The sequence below is a fragment of the Alligator sinensis genome, unplaced genomic scaffold (genome assembly GCF_000455745.1).
Source record: "Alligator sinensis unplaced genomic scaffold, ASM45574v1 scaffold161_1, whole genome shotgun sequence".
Lineage (NCBI taxonomy): Eukaryota > Metazoa > Chordata > Crocodylia > Alligatoridae > Alligator > Alligator sinensis.
The window spans coordinates 624,830-636,021 of NW_005841974.1; the positions used below are offsets into that span (position 1 = coordinate 624,830).

The 11,192-nt window shown below is 46.5% G+C and overlaps 1 protein-coding gene across 3 annotated transcripts in view; it reads left to right on the forward strand.

Moving 5' to 3' along the window:
• The first annotated feature begins 591 nt into the window (after window positions 1–591).
• EPHA1 (EPH receptor A1) overlaps window positions 592–11,192 on the forward strand; it is a 63,635-nt gene continuing 53,034 nt past the window's right edge. For 2 of the 3 annotated variants that reach the window (XM_025200775.1, XM_025200777.1), the window contains exons 1-2: window positions 592–810; window positions 5,607–5,674. In XM_025200775.1, the coding sequence (XP_025056560.1) occupies window positions 678–810; window positions 5,607–5,674 (201 nt within the window). In that variant the 5' untranslated portion in view covers window positions 592–677. The remainder of the gene's footprint in view (window positions 811–5,606; window positions 5,675–11,192) is intronic. The other variant, XM_006020964.3, reaches the window with a different exon arrangement.

An 11,192-nucleotide genomic window follows, 5' to 3' on the forward strand; every position in this document is an offset into this window, starting at 1 on the left:
ATCACAATCAGCCATCCCTAACAGACTATGTCCAATTTTTTAGGGTTGTCTGCTGAGAACCCTAACAGAAGTGCCTGTAGACACTTGCAGCAGAGACTAGGATCATTCTATAGGCAAAGTTGGGACAGTGCAAACCATGCAGTTGCTCATTTCGGTTACATTAGAGTTATGTTCTAATAGGCTTAACAGGAGGAGAGGACCCAGACTGACCCTCTGCCTAGGATACCTAAAAGTATAAACACCATCATGGTCCAGAGAATGTTGAATTATCAACTTCTTCCACGGATGCCAGGAAGCTGTCTGTGGGTGGAGAAACTCTGCTCTGCATTTGGGACAGGAACAATGGCAACAACTGGCCAGGAGGTGGCAAGCTAAAGCCACGGTCAGGACAGGAGGCAAGGTAGGAGGATGATCCCAGGAAAAGGTGGCTGCCTTTAAGGTGAATGTATTTGCCTGCCAGATGGGAAGTCTATGGCCAACCCCTTTAAAGCAGGTAGAGGCAGTAAATGGGTAGAGAGAACTGGATTTTCCACTTCCCTGCTTTAGGCTTTCGTCACATCTCCAGGACAGTGCAGCTGGCAGGTTTTGCAATGTGCGCGCTCCAGTCAGGCTTCCGGAGATCCTCACACGCGGGGAGCAAGCCCCAGGGCTCGAGGGCCTAAGCAGAGAGGTGCAGGATGTGGAGGGCTGGGAGTCGCGCTTCCTCCCCACAGAATATGAAGTGGAAATTCCCTGGCAGCCGGACGGATTGCTCCCTGGGGCTCCTCCTGCTTTGTGCACTCCTTCCTTCTGAGATACCTGGGAAAGAAGGTAAGGAAAGTGCCTGCACCCTCCTCCCACCTTGCCATGGCCTTTCTCTAGCCCCTGCAGCTGGGCACATGGGCTCCTTGGGGGACCGCAGGTGGGACGAAGTGATACTCCTTTAGTGGACACGAGAGAGGAGGGGGCTGCAGAAGAAGCTCTGTCAGGAGACAGAAGCCCCAGGCAGGGCAGCAGGAAAGGAGCGGCTGCATGGAGTGATGTGGAGGCTGAGAGCACATGGTGGGGGTCCCTGGGAGCACTCCTTGCTGTACATTTATCTTGCAGCTGCGTAAACTTTTTCATCCCATGCCTGACAAAGGGAAAGGCAGGGAGGGAGAATCCTACTCTCCCCACTGCCACTTCTGATGGGTGGGGGAAGCTTCACCCCCTGTCAGTTTAAGCCCAACTCTTTAAAGCATCCAGAATGGGTTTTCCTTCCCATGCACTGAACAGAGACTTTGAGGGTAACAAACTCAGACCAAAAAATCTCCTTCCCCGCTCCTGGAGGAATTTCCTTGGGAGCAGGAGAAGTAGTTCACCCTCCCAGCAGCAACAGGGCTTTGTATTTTAATTTCTTGGTTGTGAAGAGAATGTGGGAGCCTTGGTCAGCCCCTGCTTCCTTGCAGCAGCGTCAGTAACCAGTGCTGGGCTTTAGCATCTTTTACTTCTCGAAATTCTCCAATTCTCCCTCAGGAACATGCAGTTTTACATCTTACTGACTTCTTTCCCTTCCCCTCCACCTCTTAGGCATGACTCCCCTCCTTTCTCCCTCCTGCTTAACTCTCTGCAAAATATGGTGATAGATATTTATGCAGCTACAGTACGGCATGTGAAAATTTGAGGTATAAACTCTAGCTAGAGCTGAGAGGCAGAAAGGCTGTAAATTGCCCCTTTCTCCTGTCCCACTCTGCACATTGAGGTTCTTCTGTTCCACTGAAGATTCACTTGCTGACTTTCTTTCCTGCCTACCCCCAGCACACCCCTTAGAAGAGCCATCTGTACCAAGTGTCCCTGGTCCTGAGCAGGCGGTTTAAGGACATGGCCCTTACTTTACAGAGAGGTTGGAACAAATGAGTTTCTAGATACATTTGGCTGCATCAGAGAGGCCCATACTGGCTCAGAAGTACTCCAGATTAGGCTCTCCATACTCCAGGAACCGATTTGTCTGTCAAAGCTTTACCAAAGAACAGATTGGACTGGATTACAGGCAATCATGATCCACTCAGGACAAGAAGAGAAAAATTTCAGCTCTTAAATGGCTTATTGATAGTCAGTTCTTTCCTAATGTGGTTGCATCGGTGTGAGGTTAACAGATACCTGCAGGGAATTCTTCAGGCATTTTCTCTTACACTTCTGCAGCACAGTCTCCAGCCAGGTCTACAGCAGAGGCATTTTGGACCACTTCTCATTTCATGTGCCTGTTAGTTATGTAGCTGCAGAACTTCAGTTTTTGCGATTTATATACTATGCGGGATTCAGCATAGCTATTCCTACCCAGTGCTTCCCTATTTTGCACGCTCAATAGGTTGCATCCTGACTGCCCAGATACATGGGTGAAACAGAACTGACCAGGCATTCATTTAATGCTGGGTAAGTTCCCAAGGTTTCGTTGCAGAAAAGCCATAACTAACAGGTGTTTGACACCTGAGAAGGAGGACAGCACGTATCCTATCTTTTAGTCCAGGGCTGGGCTGCATATATGGCAGAGAGGAGCTGGGCTAGGCCTGTGGCACAGAAAAGCCTAGCTGCCCAGGCAGCATTGAGAGGAAGAACCCCAGGAGTCCACAGCCCATAGGTTGTGTGGCCCAGGGTCTGCAGTGTGGATGGTGTAAGATTCCCTTACCATCCAGAAGTTGGACAGCCCTGTTTTAGCCTATGGCCGATGGCTAAGGTGTCTGCTCAAGGAACGGGAGTGGTAGGTTCTAGGACAGGAGCGGGCAATTATTTCGGGCGGAGGGAGGGCCATTTACACAGTTTTGGCAAGCTGTCAAGGGCTGCATGGGTAGCCCCGCCCCTTGATAGGTGCCCCGCCCCCTGGCCACCATCTTGTGACTGGAAGTCCCGCCTCCTCACCCCTGACCTTTGCCACAGCAGTCCCTCCCCTTGCCCCCAGAAGTACTCCTTTCAACAAGGGGTTTTGCCATCTCGGAACCAGAAAAATTCCAAATTATATTCTAAAAATCAAACATCTACAACATTCATTAATTTGATTTCAAAAAATATTTTTGTCCTGATTAATATGTGTTTGTGTAATGTACACAGAGGTGATTGTTTGTAATAGCTTAAGATGAAGTTACTTACTCTTATATATTGTATATATTATACATTTCTTATTCATATATTGTGGGGGGTGTAGGTTTGTGGGGGTCTGTGGGTATGTAGGGTGTTGGGGAGGATGTGGATGTATCTCTGGGTGTGGAGTGAGGGAGCATGTGGGTGTGTGTGTGGATATGTGGGGTGTGGAGTTTGTGGGGGCTGTGTGGGGGAGAGTGCCTGAGGTGTGTGAGGGAGTATGGTGGTCTGCATGTATGGCAGTGTGAGGGGGGTGTGGGTGCATGTGTATGATGGGATGTGCATGTGGGACTCACCCTATGAACACACAAACATGAACAGTCCCTCCCTACACACACACACACACACACACACACACCCTCCCTACACACCCACAGTCCCACCCTACACATGCACACCACAGTCCCTCCCTCCCTACGCACACACAGTCCCTCCCTATGTACACACACTGCCCCCCTACACACACACACACACACACAGACAGAAGACATAACCCCCTAATCTGCCACAGGGAAAGCAGGGGAACAGTGGTGGTCAGTATTCTGCTTCTATAAAAGGTTGTTAATATATGCTTAAGAGATCCAAGGAACAGGGCCACATCCCTTGCTACAGAGGAAGGCAAAAACACCCATAGTCAATATCAATCTGATCATGGGGTAAAATTCCTTCTTGACCCCAAATATAGTGATTGGTCTGACCCGAAGTGGAGGAGCAAGACTCTCTAGCCTGGAACTTCTGGGCTTAAGTTCCAGCAGGAGCACTGGCACACCCCAGTCAAAATTTCCAGCCTTGGGTTCAGCCAACACCTAGTGCCTCTGAGGAAGGCTTAAAAACACCCTGACACATGTAACAGAAAAGTGTGTGTGGGGTGGGGGAGTGGAATTCCCTCTCAACCCTATGTGACAACCAACAAAAGCCAGATGTATGGGAAATGCCCGTAGTAGAAAATACGCATAGCTACGCCGGTATCATCTCCCACTAGTGGTTGTCCAACCTCTTCTTGAACACTTCCAATGATGGAGAGTCCACAACTTCCCTAGGCAGTTTGTTTCACTGCCTCACTGTTCTAACAGTGTAAGACCCTGGAGATGATAGTGCCTGTCCACTGGGCACTGGTTAGGCCTCAACTGATTTGTTGTCAAATCAGCATCCATTCATTCTTTTACATTGGAACTGCTTCATCTGACCAGTGTAGACAGTGTTGAGTGGTCTGTTAGACACTGGAAGGGCTGCTAATTAAAGCAGACAGCCACATCCAGCAGGCAGATGGGGCAGTTAGACCCTTGGCAACCAGGCCAGGGGCTACCTGGTGGTAATTTGGCTAGTCTGCAGTCCTACCCCCTGACAGCTGGCATATAGGTCTGTAGCAAGGCTTGGTGGTTTTCAAAGGACTGGAGTTTAGCAATCTGTTGTGGGGTGGACATTATTTGAGGTTGTAAGGAGTGTCTGTAAGCCAGTATAGGCTTTTCCTTCAAAACCAGCTAAAGATAGTTGTCATTTTCCAGGAGGGGTTGGAGATAAGGCATCTAAGGATGTGGTGGCAAGCCTGCAGCACACATGCAGCATAAGTGGTACAGACAGCTAATGGGTTTGGCACACAAGCCCTAAATGTTGAATTAAAGGGAAGAGATGGTGATGTGAGTCAGGGCAATACTCGGGGAGGAGGCAGGGATAAGAGCAGCACTCAGGGAGAGGACAGGACTTATTCGGTTCAAGGGTTTAGCCCTGCAGGAGCTTTGGGGGTAGGTGCCACCAAATTCAGTGTTGCCACATCTCGATGGCAGTGGAATTTGGCAGCACTGGGCAACAGTGGTGGCTGATTTAGTAGAGTAACCCTGTCTAATACTTTGTTTTATCTTGTGGTATGCTTGCCAAAAAGGTTGGCCACCACTGGCCTAAGGTATTATTGCTGGGGGTTGTAAGTGACAACCAAAGGGATTCTGTTGCCTATATCACAGGGTTGGTATTGTAGCAGGTTAAAAATGGGGTCTGAATCTAGTGTTGTTGATGTAAGTGGCTATGGTTTTTCTTTGCCTTTTTGTCATTACTCTTCTGCAGAAATGATAACCCCTGACACCAGTTTTTGGGCACTGAGCTTCCATTTAATTTATCACTCTCCTGTGGCCATTCTGTGGAATGTGTGTGGAAACTTTGACAGAGCTCTACTTTCAGACCTGGGCTTTTTTGGTGGTTTCTCCCACTGAACAGAGAAGAATTTCTTGTTCATTATAATGTTGCATCTATCCTTCCTCTGGCTGTTTTATTGTTTAGTACAAAAGCACAGGCCTTCATGTTCTTTTCATGTCTGGAAAAGAAGATATGGAAGCAGAGGGACTTGTCTATTAACTGAGGGTGGAAGTGCAAACATTATTGAGTGACTTGGTTTTTGACTTCTCCATTCTTTTAAAAGCTCTGGAGCAGTGACAAGAAGGGAGAGGCTCAGACATGCATCCACCTCCTCATGTGAGGGCTTTTCAGAGCTGGGTGTCTAATCATTATCTTCTGGTTTGCAGTGAATCTCCTAGATACAAGCACTGCTCAGAGTGAGCTGGGCTGGCTTCCAGATCCTCCAGAAACAGGGGTGAGTATGTATATATGAGATAATGTTGGGGTGATGTTGTAGTTGTGATGGTACAGGAAATATGCAAGGAGGAAGGAATTTGAGTGGGGGGCGATATCTTATTAGACTGTTTAACACCATTATACAGTTGGTCTAATAAACGATACCATCAAAAATATCCTTGTCTCTATGTATATTTGAACAAAAGGTGGTCCCTGAATATTTTTTGTCATGGAGAGAAATTGAGATTAATCCCAGAAAAGGACTCACAAGGCACATATTCTATATGAAGTCCTTTCTGTTGTTTCAGTCCTGGACTTTCCATGCAGACTTGCCAATGCTTTTTGTTCCGTCTTCCAGTCCCACTACTGTTCTAGTGCTGCAGATCCCCCTACTAAGGACACAGAATAGTTTTACATTCTTAGGCTTGAATAGATACTGCTTACGCACAAGGAAAAAGCTCATATGAGAAACAAAAATATAGGAGGAGAAAGAATAAAACTATTCTCCTGTTTTACAACTTCTAATGTGTTGCAAGAAGGAAGGCATACACATTCATCTCACCAAAAATACTTGTGGCAGAATTACCTCTGTCTGTGTATTTATACTTGCATCAGCATGGAAATAACTGGGATTCTGAGCTCACTCCTTTTCAGAACATTTAAATTGAAGAAATTTGATCTTCTAGTCTGTCACTGACTATCAAATTAATAAAATTATGGAGAGGAGATGTGTCCCAAGTGGCTAGAGCAAAGAACTAGAACTTGAGAAACCTATTCCTGAGACTGCCGTTGGCCTAATAGATTACTATCACTTCACCTCTGTGTTTCTATGAACAGAGGAGTTTCATTCAAAACTGCTTCAGCTGTGTTATGTATTACAAGTGCTAAGGAAATTTCAGCTTTACAGGGGTCTGGAGAATCATAGAAAAGTAGAGCTGGAAGGGACCTTCAGGCAGGATCATCCCTATCCAAACCATCCTATATAAATCTATTGTCTAACCTATTAAACAAACTACACAGTCAATCCTGACACAACCACAAGGCATGACACCTTGATCTGCCACAGGTAAAGCAGGGAGACAACAGTGGCCAATGTCCAGCTGCTGCAAGCGATCCAAGGAAGGGGGCCACACACACCGCCATTACATCCCCCTGCCCCACTCCCCCATCTGTACCAATCTGACCATGGGGTAAAATTCCTTCCTGACCCCATATATGGTGATCAGTGTGACCCTGAGCAGAGGGGCAAGACCCTCTAGCCAGGAACCTCTGGTTTAAGCCTCACACTTGTATAATAGAGATAATGCTACTCTGCTATTTTTGTAAAGTGCTTTATGATCTACGGATGCTATTACTTTTCTAGTTCTAAGAAGTGAACTCAGACCTGGGATCTAAGTATTCATCTGAGTGTTTGGGATTGTGTTTAGGGTTTTTTTTCTCCTCTTCTTCCTCTATGTATACTGTTCAAATGTGTAGCCTGTCTAAATTAGTGTCAGCAACCTACAGCTCACGAGCCAGATCTGGCCGGCAAAGAGCCTGGATCCAGCACTGGGCAGATCAGAGAATCCAAAGAAACAGCACTGCTCCAACCATAGCATCAGAGGAGGGGTCCTCAGGGTCCTATTGCTTGCCAAGTTCAGTTTTTATCTGCTGCAGCAGAGGAGGAATCCCCAAGGTGCTAGCACCTACAACTTTCTATCTAGTCCATTCGCAGCCTTTGCTGATGGGGGGAGGTGAGGGAGGGGCAGCCTGTGGCAGCAGCTGTGTTGTAAGCAGTGGCCTTGCCATAGCAAAAAAGGTTGCCAACCCTTGGTCTAAATGACTTATTTTTAGATCAAGGCAGAACTGACTTCTGAAAGATAACAGGTTACTTGTTTTCTCCGTAATAATCTGTATCTGATCTGAACAAAAATGACAGATGTTTTTAGCAGCTTACTAGTAATATAAAGGTGCGGTGTATAGAAAAACCCCATGGGCCAAATGAGTGACGTGGGGTTGGTCCATTGGCTGGATGGGACCCACAGACTGGCCCCACATTCTGGATCTGGAGTGGGTGCTGCATGCAGCCCTGCTCTAGCCACACCAGGACTGTGCAGCCCAGCCTTAGAGCCAACGCTTCCAGGGGGCTGTTCTCCATAGCCCTGAAGCCAGAGCTGCCGTGGGACTGTTCTACATGGCTCGGGCCCTGCAGCTGGAGCCGCAACCCTGTGGGGTTGTATAGTGTCCACTCTGGGACTGTGTTGCTTGAGGTGGCTGCTCCACCACTCCAAGGCACCAGTTGGAATACACACCCCAAATAACATGCATGGCCATCCAACATGCTCCACATGTTGCCTCTGGGTCACTCCAAGACCACCAGCAGCAAGAGGGCAGATGATATAGCTCCACAGCCTGTGGGATGTATGTTTGACACCCATATATTATATGTACTGTTGGGCATCTCTGGTTGACAGTAACATGATATTTTAATATGGATAGCATAAGGCTTTAAGAACCATTTTTGGAAAATCTGTCTAAAGAGCCTGTCTCCATGCTGTAGCTGTAGCGGCAGCTCTGGCTTCAGGGCTATGGTGAGCTGAAATGTGCAAAGTGTCTTCATGGGCTAGTAGTAGTGGCAGTTGCTGGCACAGTGCAGAGGCAACATCTGCTTGGGTGTCCTTGAACAAATCTTTGGACGCATCAGTTGTCCAATTAGAGAAAATAGTTGGAAAATAAAATTGATTATTAATGTATATACACATGATTCACAAAATAAACCCAGAGATTTCAAATAGGAATCTATAATATTAAAATATTCTGCAACCTGTTGTCTTTCTGAGTTCTTTGCAACAGAAGAATTGCTCTCCTGTTTCTCCGTAATCAAAAAAACATGCAAAAGCTAAGAGCTGCCAATTTCCAAGGGGTATCTTGAGTCTAAAAAAGTTGAAAATCACTGTGCTAAAAGTATATTTATTCTGTTGCCTAGCATTTTCTGAGAGCTGATTAACCTTTTTATGAGCATTGATTATTTCATACTCCTTCCCACTGGTCTGAACAAGTATATTTTACTGATGATCCTGTACAGGTTTTCCTCGCTTTATGTGGGCTCTGTATGCGCAAATTCACTCTTGTGCAATGACCCTTTTTATACCAAAAATTCATTATATGTGAGGTAAATTCATTCTTATGCGATCAGTGTGGTGGAACCCTGCAGTCAGCTGCTTTGTACAGTGCATTGTAGAAGTGACACGCACCAAAATATAGTCTCCTGTGTGGATCTGTGCTCCTCACTGATTGTCTGCGACCCGTGTTTCTGTAGTTGCCGTCCCCATTATGGTAACATTCACCACCACCCTGTGCTTGTGTGCACTGTTTGCTGTTGGTGAGTACCAAAATTGTCTTGTAAAAGTGGTAGAAATGGGCCTGGGGGTGAGTATAGTTGAGGTCTTGGAACGTATCCTTATTTGTTACATTGTAAAGTGGGTTTCCTTTATGTGAATTTGAGTTAGGTGCCATTTTCCGGGAACGCATGTACAGCATAAAGCAAGGGAAACCTGTATAAGACTTCTATAAGTAGAGAAAACACAGAGAAGTGAGCACTAAGGTGGTAGGTTGCCTTTATAAGCGTTGCCAGTATGCCTGACCCTGAACAGGATACCCCATGAAAAACTTTCTGCTCTAAAAATGTGCTGCTTTTCACATTGTTTTTGGTAGTTTTTGTATGTTCAGCAAAGCTGTCCAACTGGTGGACTATTGGGGTTAGGTTGCAGCCCTCAGGCTTCCACTTGGCTACTACTCCTCTTATCTCTCCAGCTGCAACAGCAGCCAGTGTCCAGGCTCCCTTGTCCTGTGTCCTCCTCCATTGTCCATGTTCTGTACCTGCCCCTAAGGGGCCCATGAGCCCTGCTGGTACAGCCCATAGAGTGTGCAGTTCCTGCTAGAAGGCCCCTCGCCACTTAAAAATTAGATAGTCCTTGGATGCATCTACACAAGACAATGCCTGTTGGACTAATTCTACTGTACATTAGTGTGGCTGGCAGAAACTGTGCTAGTGTGCTAATGTGCAGCAGATTAGTCCAGTGGGCATTAAGTGTCACCTAAAAAACAATCATCTGTGTTACTGCACAGTAGCACTGATTATGGTGCATTATTACCTGCTATTACAGTACTAAACTTAATGTGCCATAATTACGGTGCATTAATGAACATATGAACACACCCCCTGATCTATAACATACTATCCATATGGAATTTCATTATTCAAAATGCTGTATATAGTACTATTCCAGCTGCAGCGACATCATACAATTAAAATTTAAGCTGATAATAGCACTGGTCACATTCTGTTAAGCACTTTAGATTTATGAATCCCAAATCCAAAAAATATAAGGTTTTTTTCTTTCTTTTTTGCATTGAGTCAGTTGGGTTTTACCAGAGTAGACCAACATGAAACATTTTTTTTTCCTGCAACAGTTTACAGATCCTAGGCAAGTTTTCTAGCTGTAGAAGCAGGATTATAGCCATGCTGCTGTGGTGCTGAAAGCAGTTTCATCTGTGTTTCTCAGCAGAATTTACTGTCCTGTATGCAATGCTGCACTAATGTTCAACAGCATTGCTTCCAGTTTTGCACCTAACAAGCAGAGAATATCTATGCAGCATTGCCTTGTACCATATAATCATATCCTAAGGGCTTAATTCTATTTCACTTTTATGTACCTAAGTAGCACTTACGTAACTGCTTAACTAAAGTTTTTAGCACTTATGCTGAGTTTAGATTCTACGTAGATATGCTCGCCCTGAACTTCTTTACTGAGCATGCTTAGTCAACTGCACTGTGGCCACATAGATGCCTCCAGATATCCCGGGCAGGTGTTCCAGGGGCTTGAAAAACCTAATCCGACATACCCTGAGAGTTCCCCCTCAAGCCCCGAGAGTGCTTGCCCACCTTTTCCCACTTACCAAGGCACATCCTTCAAGATTTCATAGATTTCATAGATTTCATAGACATCAGGGCTGGAAGGGACCTCGGAAGATCATCGAGTCCAGCCCCCCGCCCAAAGGGCAGGAAGTCAGCTGGGGTCATAGGATCCCAGCAAGATAAGCATCCAGTTTCATCTTGAAGGTGTTCAATGAAGGCGCTTGAACCACCTTCGGTGGCAGGCTGTTCCAGACCTTGGGGGCTCGGACAGTAAAGAAATTCTTCCTTATGTCCAGCCTGAAACGATCTTGAAGTAGTTTGTGACCATTCGACCTCGTCATCCCTTGGGGCACTCTGGTGAACAAACGTTCCCCCAGATGCTGGTGGTCACCCCTGATAAACTTGTAGGTGGCCATCAGATCACCCCTGAGCCTGCGCTTTTTCAGGCTAAAGAGCCCCAGGGCTCTCAGCCTGTCATAGTAGGGTCTGCTTCCCTGACCTCTGATCATGCGCGTGGCTCTTCTCTGGACTCTCTCAAGCTTCTCCACATCCTTTTTGAATTGTGGAGCCCAAAACTGGACACAGTACTCCAGCTGCGGCCTCACTAAGGCCGAGTACAGGGGGAGAATGACGTCCCGGG